General features: G+C 39.3%; 2 protein-coding genes and 1 long non-coding RNA gene across 30 annotated transcripts in view; 2 read left to right on the plus strand and 1 right to left on the minus strand.

Moving 5' to 3' along the window:
• Positions 1–14,034, minus strand: part of LOC123327209 — a 179,176-nt gene that overhangs the window by 151,790 nt on the left and 13,352 nt on the right. The gene's annotated exons all lie outside the window — the stretch shown is intronic.
• The window catches only part of LOC6737554 (RNA binding protein fox-1 homolog 2), a 112,872-nt gene continuing 100,478 nt past the window's right edge, over positions 1,641–14,034 (plus strand). For 11 of the 28 annotated variants that reach the window (XM_039293796.2, XM_039293805.2, XM_039293791.2 and 8 more), the window contains exon 1: positions 1,644–2,169. The gene's annotated coding sequence lies outside the window, so the exon portion shown is untranslated. Of the gene's footprint in view, positions 2,170–14,034 lie in introns of all 28 variants that reach the window. The other 17 variants (XM_039293785.2, XM_039293790.2, XM_039293808.2 and 14 more) reach the window with 6 other exon arrangements.
• On the plus strand, positions 10,949–12,981 carry LOC6737553 (cytosol aminopeptidase). The gene has a single exon (XM_016171275.3). The coding sequence runs from the start codon at positions 11,218–11,220 to the stop codon at positions 12,790–12,792; it is 1,575 nt and encodes a 524-aa protein (XP_016031338.1). The 5' UTR covers positions 10,949–11,217; the 3' UTR covers positions 12,793–12,981.

The raw sequence follows: 14,034 nt of genomic DNA on the forward strand, positions 1-14,034 counted from the left end.
TAATTGCTTAGAAGCCGACGAGCAGACTCAGTGGTAACAATAATAACCGCCCAAGCACTCCGACTATGATAATAATAGCAAATAGAACCTGCCGCAGATGGAAATGCCACTCGGACAGACGCCGCTCCCCTTTCTCCTACTTTCACACATAAGCCTTTGGCTTATGACCCCCCACTGCAAATGCATTTCACTTACTACACACACACACATACTCGTATAGTAGAGAAAGTAAGGGCCAATGGGAGTTTGTGTGTTTATGCTCACTTTTAATGTGCCATATAAAATAATTTAATGACCGGCCAGAGACGAGGGTGTCTCCTGGTAATGAGAAAAACGATTGGAGCCCCACAAAAGCGGGTGGCTGTAAATGATAATAGTGGCATATTATGATGCAGATAGTCATGACAAATGCCCTCGTCGAACTTTAATTGGTAAGCGAACTTGGTCTGGATCGCCATATAGAAAAGCAATTATATGTGTAATTATAAACTTATCTATTAGCCATTACGAATGGAGTACAATGTATGAATGCCATTTATAAAATCATAATATCTACAAAGTATAAGTAAACTAAATTACAAAAATGAGTAAAAAAAATCCTTCTTAAAAAGTACTCAATACAGTTTTCATTTAAATCAACCCTTTTCCGTTTTCTCTTTTTCTGCTTCTGAATTTCAAATTGTTATTTTTAAATATTTTTCGCTGAGCATCTTCGAGCTTAATCTGCGGAAAATTTTCCATCGTTTCCCTTAAGTCAACCCTAATTAGGTTATTCTTGGCAATCCCTTGCTCAATCCCCTTTTAAAGAGGCCTTAAAAAAAGGAATTAATTTTACGAAATTTGTAATTTTCTTTTGATTTTCTTAGATTTTTGGTTTTGCTTTCGTTCGTCGTTCCGACTTTTCGTCCTTCCACTTTACTGTCCCGGTCATTTTCTACAAAATAGTTGCGCTTTATTTCCAGGCAACTTCGTCGCTCAAGTGACAGCTGTCCTCACCTCCACTTCCGCTAGAATGTCAATAAAAATTCAATTACGTTTTCCGCCAAAGAAAAGTTACTGCTGAAAATACGTTTTCCTTATAGCCTTCTGTTTCCATTTAAAATTGCCTCTCTTTGTCGAGCGGAATTTGTTTGCCAGCCTGATCGATTTGTGATGCTGGGCCGTGGAAATGTTGAAATCAGAGACTCAGGCACTTATACTTAATGGCCTAATTATGTAACCAAACGCCCACACACAAATAGGCTGAGTAAATAATCATAATAATCAGCATTTCGACGGAGGGGAAGAAGAAACCATAAACTTCTCGGGGTTCAAATAAAAATAAATTGTGCGACTTGGCTTGGGCAATTTGGCGGAAATGGTTTTATGCCTTGAACACATATGTTTATACTATTTATTTTGTTTTTCTGTTATTTTTTTTGTAGTTAAATAGTTGGCCAAGTTTATGCTGATGATGCCGAAGGTCGTTGTGCGTTAAACCAAATTTTATGTTACCTTTTATCAGGTGGCATTAAAGAGCTCTTTCACTATAAATATACATTTTTCCCATCCCTCTAGTAAGCATCAAACTGTTATACTGACTGTAGTGTTATACGGCAAAGGCTGCTGCATACTTACAGGCTCTTTTGCGCAAAATTTCAGTCTCCCTTTGCAAGTGCTCACGTGAGGACGGAAAAACTTTTGCTCATCGCTTTCGCCTCGCCATTGGCAAGTCGCGTAAAATTTTCGTGTAAACAGAAAAACCTCACAAATTTTTCAGAAACCACCCCAAGTTCCCCCTGCAGCGGGAAAAACCTCAAATTCCTTGGGCTATCCGTATCAATCAACGACTAAAGGCTTAGTGTCCCTTTTGTGATTGTTGTGTGTGCTTTTTGTGTGTGCACTGTGTATTTAGTTGTGCCGGCTTCAATTAGCAGCTTTTGCTCATTCTGCCCGCTGCTCTTGTGTGCGTTAGATTAATGAGGCAAAAGTGTTTTGTCGTGTCGTGCGTTAAATATTTAATACAATATCAAATAAATGTTGCATAAGCCGCCTGTCATTTAGCATCTTGTGCCAAAAGCAAAAAGAAAAAAGAAAACACAAAAACGTGTGTTTGTTTCGTGTGTTTACCACAAGTAATTCGGACAGCAAACGGATTCTTTTTTCACGATTCGCAAGCACGTCGATCAAGTAAGCCTTAGCTATTAAATATTACAGAAATAAAAATGTATCCCATTTGTACATATTTTATTGGAGCATTCTTCCGCTTAGATATCTTGAGAATTTGCCCATTTCCCAAACGCATTTAAAACATTTTTATTGCCCATTTTTGCGCTTTACATCCGGCATTAAAACATCTCCTGCGCCAGGTAAAGATAATTTTGATTTGATATTCGTGCAATTTTCCCATTTCCATTGTTGATGGTCTGGCAGGGAATTTCGATTTGCGTTTACCCTTCATTTATTTCCAGCTGGAGATGCAAATAATGGTAGAAATGCCAGCAAAAATACTTTTACAGCAACAGGACTCCGGGGCCGGTTTTCATTTGAAATTGCTCACATTAAGGGGCATCAGAATCCCCCTTTTTATGGCACCCACATACTCTGTATCTGGGCAAATGTACATACATACATATATCCCCTTATTACCCAGCGCAGAGTACGAAATTAATTGTAACCAAACGTTTTGCTGCTTGCCGCAAACTTACTTTTATACTAGTTCATTTGCCACGCCCCTATCCCCCACGGAATGGACGCACAAAGACAACTAAAAGGGTATACACGCACAGCAACACTGAGAGAAATGGGTTCGGCTTCGATAGTATGTTCAAAAATTAACAATTGCCTTATTTAAGACATATTTTCAGTGGCATTAAGCCTCTAGAAATTTTCTAGTAAATCATATAATACTTTTTAATTTAAATAACAAAGTTGTTACAACAGTTTTTCCTGTGTGAGCTTATACAAACACGTGCATGTACATGTGGAGCATGAGGTAGCATCCCAACTAAGTAAATAATGCGTAAAACAAGTCAAGCGTTTTACAAACCCACCCATTTCGCCACCCCGTTTACCGTTAAACAGAGGGGGTTTCCACTGCAAAACGGGGAGTTTCCCCATTTAGCAGCAGCAGAAACAGTCAATTGTAAAATTGCTGCAGCCAACAAAGCGTGGCAAGGAAGCTAAGCGAGTGCTCAGAACGGTTTCCATAGGTAGTTGTTGCCCGATGTTGATGACGGCTAGGATTGCCGGATTCCCGGCACAAGGATCTCTCCTCCGTATGTAATTCATTATAATGCTGACTGCGGCTGGAAGGCACTGACGGAAGAAGCCAGAAGCAGGAAAAAATATTTGCGCACATGTGGCTAGAGTTTCCATCACTTCAGCGTGCTGCTGTTATTCTTGTTAAGGCTAAAATTGTCTGTCACTTTGAGACTTCCGTCATCTGCAGGATAAAAGCTGTGGGCGAAAATATGCGAGCGAAAATATGCGAGCGAAAAATGAGAACCCACTTTTTGGTTGTATGCTAAATACTTCACGGTCCTCTGTTTATGCAACAAGGATGTCTTTGAAAATAAGGATACCGCAAAAAAGCATACCTATATATTGGGATTAAGCAAATAGGGGATTTTAATACTAAAAAGTTTTTAAAATTTCGTGACGTGTGAAGATGAAACTTGAAACAAGTTCAAAATTTAACAACAATTGAGAACAATAAATAAATGGCACACAAAATCAAACTTTTTCTCGCTTATCTTTGTTTGACTTCCTTTCACTTTGACCCACCAAAAAGTTTTTATTTTTTATTTTTTTATAATGTCCTCGAAAAATGAGCGCCATAAATCATGGGGCGTAAACATGCCACCCCCATTTATCTCGCCTTACAAAGGAAAAACTTGCACCGTAAATTGGTATAAGCAGCAATTACTTAAAAAACTCCGAACCTTGACTTGTTTAGCCAACCAATGAAAAACTTTATTGTCAACTATTTTTCCACAGCTCCATTTGCAGTTATTTACATGAGAAGAGCCACATTTTTGTTGTGTCTGATATGTATTTTTTTTTTATATTTTCTGCATACTTGCGACATCGCATTTTTGCACAAGACTTCTAAACGATATTTCGGACAATATGCAGCATGATATTTTTCATGCTTATTCAACAAAAAAAAATGAGAAGAGATTGCACATACGTTCCGCACAGAATTTCAATAAAATAGAGCAGGAATTTATGTGCACGATATGTTTCCGAGATTCTATGAGCATGTAATTTGTGGGTATTTCTGTCACAGTTTATTTGCACAAAAATGTGCATTGCAGTATGCAGAGATCTAATGGTTTTTTTGAAACTAGCTTTTTTAAATTGAATTTCCAAGTAGTATATACTAATATAATTGAATATTGATTTATTTAATTATTATTTTTAATGAGAAGTATTTTATTTCTTCCCTTTTGTAACCCCTTTTCATATCCTTTGCAAATAATTTGTCTTATTATGCTCCCCACTTTCGGGCATCATCCATCTTAATCGCTTTGACTTCTTTGGGTGGTTTTTCCTCTCATTTTTCTTCTTTTCCCTTTTCTAATAAGCCTAATGGCAACGCTGTAGCCATTATTTCAAAGAAAAGCGTCTAAATATAATTTATTCCACATAAACTTGATTAAATGCTGCTCTCTACCACTTTCCCCGTTGCATTAGCATACGAAAAGTGGAAATGGAAAAATCCTACTTAAGTTCTTTCCTTCTGAAAAACAGTAAACTTTCCGCACACGCAGACCACATGGAACAAAAAAAAAAAAAAAACGCCAAAACAGAAAAGAAATAAACTCCTTTTGTGATGATAATGGCCTGGTTGAAATCCGCTTAGCGAAGGATACTTACATCTTGGCAGCTGCCACCTGCTGCTAGTCCTTCCATTTTGAACCGTCTATCTATCAGGCAGTTCGTCGAAAGCCCCATTCAATCAGATATATCATCAATCATGCCCAGCATATTTCCAGCGATGCCGAAACGAATGACAACAAACATTTTTGAACCAGCGCACATCGTAAATGTCGCATTCAAATTGCACAGAGAAAATCAGCAAATCGATGCGAAAATTCCGCAAAATTTCAATCATTTGGTTGAATACGATTTCCACTAGAGATGAATTGCTTTTCATTTTGCTCGAAATTTGGGTTAACAAACTCATTAGATCTCTTGGCATCATTATGCAAGCAGAGATACAGGTTCACTAGGACAGATAGTATATACAAAAAAAAGTAGTTACAATTCCAACTAAAGGCAGAAAATAATAAGTTATTGTATGATGTATGATGAAAACAAAAAGAAAAAACTTAATAAAATTAAGCTACCTATTTGTAATATAATTTTAAAATGTTAGCATTTTTCAACATTCTGTTCAATTGGCTTGATACACTATATATCGATTGCTATCTTTGTTAAATTATCTAATTTTTACCAACTAATGAATATTATAATTTTTGTATTTATTTTGTCGAGTGCATAGTTACGCACCCATTAAGTATGCGCCGTGTGGTTCCACTTCCGCGTATCAATGCCGCCACAATGACGCTGTAGCTGCTGCTGCTGCTGCTCCATTTAGCGTGAAAACATTTAAGCCAACAAAAGCAGATCTCAAACGCACCCACACAAGCGCGCCTCAAAGTGGCATACACCATGTATAAGATATTTTTACTGAAAAAAGAACTGCGGTGATGGTGAAGGTCAGGCAGTTGTTACGTTTTTTGGCCTAAACCCCATGGCCTTTTGCTGTTGTTCTTGTTGCTTCGCATGTAGTTAAATTGTTTTTGCCACTGCTATTGCCCATTGCATCCGCCCTTTCATCTTACATCTCTTTGGCTCTCTTCGGTCATGCGCACTTTGACCTTGCGCGTAGCACAGTTTTTGCTGATGCTGTCTTGGACCTTAGTTGGCCGTATAACAGTTTAACAATTGCAGACTTTTGGGCGCTATTGAACTGCTTTTCTGCATTTGCTTTGCTTCCTTTTGTTTTCATAACTTGTGTGTGTAGTAAAAATAAATTTTGTTCGTATTTTTTTCGTTCTTTTTTTTGATTTAGGTATTTGCGCGTCAAATCGCCAATGGCGCCAAATGTTGAAAATGCAGCGCAAAAACCACAAATAATATTGTACGTATGAGTTATGTTCGCAGGATCAACATGCACGGGATTAGGCATTGGTTCGGTGTGAAAAATTCAACTTTTGTAATATTTTGTGTGAAAAACAAGAAACGGAAAACTAACTTACAGTTTGAACTATTATTCTGCGTAGTATAAATAATTCCCAAGTAAAAGTTACGAACTATGTGTAAGATATGCCACTAAATTATAATATAATACATTTTTAACTTAATAATAAAAGAAAATGTTAATTATAACAGACAAAGGTAGATAATTTTGAGAAATATCCTAGATGACATGGTTCAGTCTCGTAATTTTTTCATTACCACCCTTAAGATGCCATCCAACCCCCAAGAACAGAAATATCTACCCCACTTATTTACTTATGCTGAGTACTGACTAACCAGCAAATTGTTTCAGTTCTATGCAGTTTCAAACTCGGAAATAATTGCCATTTTGTTGAAATTGGGCACTTGCAGTGAGATTTAAGTGCAGTAGGTAAATCGCTGTGATTGCCTCTTCAATCCACTTTAATGATTTGAGACTCTCTCTGTAGCGTTTTTTATATTATCTTACTCCTGATGATCCTTTTGCCATTTTAATGTCATTTTCATAATACGACCCGGCACCTTCACATTTTTATTATGTTCAGAGTGGCCTGGGTAAATCTCTTTATCCACCCACCCGAGACTTTTACAAACTTTTATGACGCGCTCTTCAAAGTCACTTTTGCTCACTGTGAAGCTGACATCGCAAATGCGTATTTAATTCCACTTGTGTAGCTTATGCCACGCCCACTCCATTGGGCGTAGCGATTGTTGTTGATGCGTTAACATTAATAAATGTCAGCGCTTTTTCCGCTGCACTGTCAAAAACTTAGACTGCCTCATCTGGATTACATTTTACATAATACACACTTTTGGGCTTTAATAAAAGCTTACTTGTAAATACATTTTTTGAAAAATAAGCTACATCTTAAATTGGGTACAAAGCCTATTTATTACCTTAATTAATTTGTTTTACGCTTAAATTTAAATTACATTATCATAACCATTAAATAGTTATGATTAAAGACATTAAATTTTGACGAATTGTTTTTACTTCCATATTCTATGCCTATTTCGTAAAATAAAATATAAATTTTCCGCAAGTGCGATAACAAACAGATGCTGATTGTCAAAGCTTCTTAAATTAATTAGTGTAATTCTTTATCTCACTCAATCTTGCCGTCTCTTTCACAGACTCTCTGTTTGAAAAGTGGCTGACAAGTAGATTTTCGTCATGGGCCATTTTTCTTGGGGCTATCGTGACCGAATGGAATTCCTCAGGCATATTGCATGCTTTCGTTTGGGCCTTCGCCATAATCGGCTTAAATGCCAGGGAAATGAAAGGAAAATATAGGACGGTCGTCGCCTCAATCAATCACACTAATGATCAATTTCAATTAACTTTAATCTTCAATTAAAAAATCAAATAAATGCACATACACCCAGGGCAGGATGACTTTTTGATTGCCTGCCAATGGGGGGATGGTTGGTAAATTATCCCTTTTGGCCAAACTAAGCTGCAACTTTCTGTGACTAACACACACCCATGTGTTAGCCAGGATTTTGCCTTGGCTTCTCCTGCCATTTGCTCGTTCATTTTTTTCTTTTTCCGCAAAACCTCTTGCAAATTTTCGTTCGAGACTAGCAACTTTTCAATTTGCCTCTGATGGGAAATCGGAATGGGGGAAATCCAACTACATATTTGCCTTCAATTTAAGTGATGAGAACATCTCGTTTCAGCCAATTTCCTCGTCGTCCTTCCTCAAATAACTCAATTATTTATATATTTGCTCGGAATTTGCCGAACTTTAGTCAAGCGGGATAAAAAGAGAGAGGACTTCAGCAAACTCGGACTAAGCAGCTCAGCAGAAAGTTTGTTTAACCGATTTATTAAGCAATTAGAAGGGAACTGAAAGGAAATGAATGAGACTACATATTTGAAGTGCTATTTGGAAACTAACCAGACCATTTGTTTACTGGCTACAACAATTGTTAATTTATGGTTTAAACTTAAAAGTCATTCATTATTTTGTCAATTGTATGAATGCTTTTTTAGTTAAGCGTATAACTTCAAGAATATTAGAAACAACGATTGAATAATAATAAATTTAACATTAATAAAAAAAACAGAGAAATTCAATTCAAATGACATTATATAACAAGCAATTGTAGGCAAACTTATAGTATGAAAACCAAGTAAAAAAACGGTGACCTGTTTTTGTCAGCTGCCTAAAAAACCAGCAACTTGGGAAAAAAAACCAACCAAAATAGAGATGCAAAAAAGCCGCAAAATTGGGACACAAAAACTAAACAAGAAATAAATAAAATACGGGTCGATGGCACTGACATATTCTGCAATCATTTGATTGCAACTTTCAATAAAATGGCAAACAAGACTTGCTCCACATTCAATGGCAAACAAATGAATGCAAATGGCCAGAAGGGCAGCAAAAAAAGCAAAAACAAAAAGTAAAAAAGTAGAAAATACCAGTGCTCAAATGGCAGATGATGCGTCCTTCAGTGACTTTCGATATCCTCAGTATCCCACTCATGCGGATACCTACTAAAGGGAAGTAGAAATTAAAAACACTCAAACTGTGTGTTATCCAGTCAGCCACTAGAGGACGAGATTGAAGATTGCCAAAGGACCGGAATCGGACCAAGGATAAGTGCATAAGTCCTGTTGGAAATCATGCAAAAAAAAAAAAAGAGAAGCGCCCAGCTGGGGAAATCAATATTATGCAGACTGACAGACAAGTAGATATCATTCTACCGCTCCATGCGATGAGTGGAATGTGAGTTCAACTGTTGCACAGACACTTGCCACCGGTTGAAATTGCCACTTGACAAATTTCCACGCCCCTTGCACCTCTTCGTACCTCGTGAAACTTTTCCGGGAACTTGGTCCTGCAGGAAAATAACCCAAATATATAAGACCAGAAAAGTTTTCGCTGCCACGGAACCCAGGAACTTGACCAACCATTTCACATGGCTAATCGTCAAATACCATGGACATGCGATCTCGATTCCCCGACATGTCTCTCTCATTAAAAAGTAAAATAAACAAGCGCAAAAAACTTTTTCGAATCAAATGTGAACTGCAAAACTGAAAGCAACAGCCAAAAACAGTGCGGAAAAATGGGGGGGGGCGAAAAAAATAGTAGAGCAAAACCACTTGAGAAAGCAGCCAAAGTTTTCCATTTATAACGAGCTCTCTGGTGGAGCTCTCCAGTGGACTGTAGAGGGCAGAGTTCAGGGGGCAAAAGGCTGGATGGATGGCCTGACTGCTGTACAAATAGAAACAGCACCGACCGGCTGGCTTAGTCATAAGCGAGAGTTGAACGCGAGTTTTTGCAAGGACATACATACATGTGCACTGAGAGAATATTTCCCCAGCTAAATAATTGGTGGCCCTCAGTTTAAAGAAAATTTAAGAAATATTTTGACCCTAAAGATAAGCACAATCTATTTTATCTCCAAATTACTCACATATTTCGTGTTCTAGATTAAACTTTCCCCATAAGCAATAGGTATTTTTTTGCAGTGCCACCATTTAGGAGGCCATGTATCTTCTGCTGTCTCATTTTCAATGTGTGCTTGGCAAAACTTTAAATGTGGCGGTAATGAAATTGTTGGCAGCAAATGTTGTCAACACTAATACCTAAATACCACCATACTATATATATACGGGCTGCACATAAGGACCTACACTCAGACAGACATCATCAACACCATTTTATGACATGGTTCCGGTGGAGCGGCATCCTGCAGATTCACCAAAGCCGAAAAGTTCTGCAAAATGCTAACCCAACTGAAACAACAAATATTGCCAGCAACTTTAAGTGAAAACTGCTTTGGGCTTAGAGTTACAGATACACTTTGCTGTTGTTTCTTGTTTTTGGCTTAAACAGCATGTGAGTCACTTAAGATACCAAGGCAGCATCAAAAGTGCTTTGGAAATGTGATTTTCAATTCGATTATAGGAAAAGTTTTAATGGTATATTAAGGGAACTAAAATGCGTGTTCTTTCATGGACTTATAAAAATATCATTAAATCATTAGTTTTATTCAAAGTTGTGCAGTAAATTAAAAGGGTTTCAAGCGCAATATCCAGTATTCCTTAAATTATAAAAACAAATGAAACAACATATGCTAGCAGTATAAAAGTTAATTCAAACTTTTATTTTTCATTACATCCATTCAACCGTGTAATATGAACAAAAAACTAGTTATAAACCGACTGAAAATAATCGATTGCACTTTGAAACCAAACCTATTAGTTAGTTAGTTAGTTAGATGGTTATCTGCGTAAACCAATTACGGAAATAATGTGCGCATGTGTTACCACTAAACGCATTACTAGTTAGAGTTTATTAATTTGGCAGCCATTCTGTTGATGTAAGTCAAACGAATTCCATTTAATTTCGTTAATCATCCAGATAATCAATGCAGCTCATTTGCATGAATTAACGAGCTGGTTAAGTTTTGCGTTCAATTAGCCGCTTAAATCATTAGTTTTACCTTGAATTATACAGTGCATAATTGAGGAAACAGCTGTTGGTTGGACTCAATCTCATCACTTGAATGGCAAGTAGACTATTATCATATTGGGAATGAACTGAATATTCAGTTTGGGTTATATATACTTTTATACAAATTAAATCTGAATATTAAACGGGCTTAAGAACTAAAATAAATGTGTATAAACGTTTATTTGAAATACCCTTGCAAAGCAGCCCTTGAACTCAACATCTGGCTGATAATTTTTTTTGCCTGATGTATTTGGAACACAAGCCTCAGTCAAACTCATACTTCGAAAGTGTCGTGTACCTAGTCCCGTTTTGGAAAACATAGAAAAAAATCAGTAAAGTTTTCATCAAAATTTTTTGTCGTATTTCGTGTCTTGTGTTTCATGTTTCGTGAAAAAAGTTGTTTGCTTGCCACATAAACGGTTGAATCGCGAATACGCCGCATAACGAAAGTGAATACGAAATTTACAGTAGTAGTAACTAAATTTGGTCCGAGCAGACAAGTTAATAGGAATTCAAAATGAACAAATTACAAAGCGTTCTGAAGTCAGTAGTCCAGCGTCGTCTGCCCGTGTCCCATTTGATCCAAATACGTACCGCCTGCGGTGGTGAACCCAAGCCCTCCAAGGGTCTAGTGCTCGGTGTTTATCAGAAGGAGAACGACAATGACCCAAAGCTGACGCCAGCTGGCGAAAAGATCAATGATCGGCTGCATGGCAAGTTGCAGGAGATGATTTGCGAGAGCAAAATCACGGGCCACTTGGGCAGGGGCAAGATATTCAACAACATAGATCCAGAGTTTCGCAGTATGGCAGTGGTTGGTGTCGGCCTCGAGGGCATCGGCTTCAACGAACTGGAAATGCTCGATGAGGGCATGGAGAATGTACGTGTGGCGGCTGGAATTGGAGCACGATCCTTGCAAGAGATTGGCGTTTCGGAGGTCTTTGTAGATGGCATGGACTATGCCGAACAGGCCGCCGAGGGTGCCGTTCTGGCCGTTTGGCGGTATTGTGACATGAACTCCAAGAGGAAGGCACCACACATCCCCAAACTGGAGCTGTACGAATCTCCGGACTATGAAGGTTGGACCCGGGGTGTCTTCAAGGCTGAGGCTCAGAATTTAGCTCGCAGGATGTGTGATACACCTGCCTGCTGCATGACACCAACACTCTTTGCCCAGGCCACGGTAGATGCACTGTGTCCCTGTGGCATCACCGTGGAAATCCGCACCATGGAGTGGATTGAACAGCAGCGTCTTCATTCGTTCCTCATGATTGCCAAGGGCAGCTGTGAGCCACCGGTTCTGATGGAGATCACCTATTGCGGCACCAATCCCGAGGATAAGCCCATTTTGTTCCTGGGCAAGGGCGTTACCTTCAACTCGGGCGCCATGAATCTGAGGAAATGCAGGGGAATGGAGGAGTACAGGGCTTGCATGTCGGGAGCAGCATCCTGTGTGGCCATGATGCGTTGCGTTGCGGCCTTGGCCCTCCCCATCAATATCTGCTGCATCCTCCCGCTGTGCGAGAACATGCCATCGGGAATGGCCTGTAAGCCAGGCGATGTGGTCACCCTGATGAATCACAAATCAATGGCTGTACGAGATATGGACAAGGCCGGAGTCGTCGTAATGGCGGATCCCTTGCTCTACGGACAGAGCACCTACAAGCCTCGCTTGGTAGTCGATGTGGCCACCTTGGGTTCAGGTGTGAAGAAGGCTTTCGGCGGCGGAGCCACCGGTATATTCTCCAATTCCCATTACATCTGGAAGCAGTTCCAGTCCGCAGGAGCTCTGACTGGCGATCGAGTTTGGCGTTTGCCATTGTGGAATTATTATAGGAAGCAAATCACCGATGAAATGGGTTACGATTTGAGCAATGATGGTCGTGGATTGGCGAATTCCTGTCTGGCGGCAGCGGTGCTCCACGAACTGGTACCCTGTGTGGATTGGGCTCATCTGGACACCCGGGGCACTGGACTGCTAACCAAGTATGGACTGGTACCCTATCTCACCGCAAAGTACATGACAGGCAGGCCAACTCGCACTCTGGCGCAGTTCCTCTACCAAATGGCCTGTCCCGCCAACCAAAAGTGAAATGGGATTGAAAATGCAGTCGGCGTAATCCGATCGGAATCAAAGCCGAATTGCTAAGAAGTGCACAGCAGATAATCTTTTGTGTAAAAGAGTCCAATGTCAGAACGTTTTGTTAAGATAACCTGTGGAGTGTCCAAAGTTGTCAAATTTTCTGTGAGATGTATAATATATAAAGCTTTTAAACAAAAATTCAATTCTTTCTAAAAGGCACACCTGCCCTTGGCCAAATTAAAGACCTCAAGGACGAATAATGGCTAGCCGAGCACACGTTGCCCTCCCAATTAGACAAACAAATTTACCCAATTTTCACACATTTGACACGTTCCACCCATTTCGAAGGCCTCCTTCGCCACAAATGCTGAAATGAAATGGGGGCCAGGTTCGGGGGGAGGGGTGTATTTGGGGGCATCCTGGGCTGGCAAAAGGATATTTGCATATCCACAAGAGCTCACCTCGCTCCCAGCCGTGTGTCTTTGTTGATGAAATTGCTCCGGGATATTACTTTGAATTATCATAAATAACCGAGGAAAGGCGATGGCAATGGCGATATGTGTGCCAGTACGTGTGTATCCTGCGGTTGGTAAAAGGATCAGGTGGTCCTTGCAGCACATTCATGGGTTGGATATTAAACCTGAATGTATTCTTGCTTTCTGCAATACATATTTGAATGTATGTAACAATTTTAAGCTTATTCGAAAATGTAAAAGTTAAGTTATTTTAGTGTTGATTTTCTTGCTCTTTTGCACATCTCCCTTAAAATTTCAAAGCCACAAGCCGCGAAAAAGTTGCCAAGTTGCCGGAAAGTTTATTAAAAGCTGTGTAAACAAATCGGCAATCGGTTAATATGCGTTTCGGATTGCCAATTAAAAGTATTTGTACTCGTCGAAGTATTAAAAGCAACGGCGGAAGTTCCGGCTTCCCTTCTTACGGCTTATAAGGATTTTCCATTGATTGGCATTTAAAATTTCATTAAAATACTTTTCCGATGACACAAGAATACTTTCGCGCAATAAACGAACGACACTCTCCTCGCGATGGTCTTGTATGTATATTTATTTCATTTTTATGTGCGTCTCGCATTTTTCCAAGCGAACGGATATTAACCATTTTCGTCATTATCCAGTGGACAGCAGTTACTGCTTCACACGTGACCGTTGGACATTTATCTACAGATATTCGCTTATGGAAAAGCCTTGGTCTTTGGCCATTGGTCCTTTGGTCCCTTGGTTCTTTGGTCCTGTG

This window comes from Drosophila simulans, chromosome 3L (assembly GCF_016746395.2).
Source record: "Drosophila simulans strain w501 chromosome 3L, Prin_Dsim_3.1, whole genome shotgun sequence".
NCBI classification, from domain to species: Eukaryota; Metazoa; Arthropoda; class Insecta; order Diptera; family Drosophilidae; genus Drosophila; species Drosophila simulans.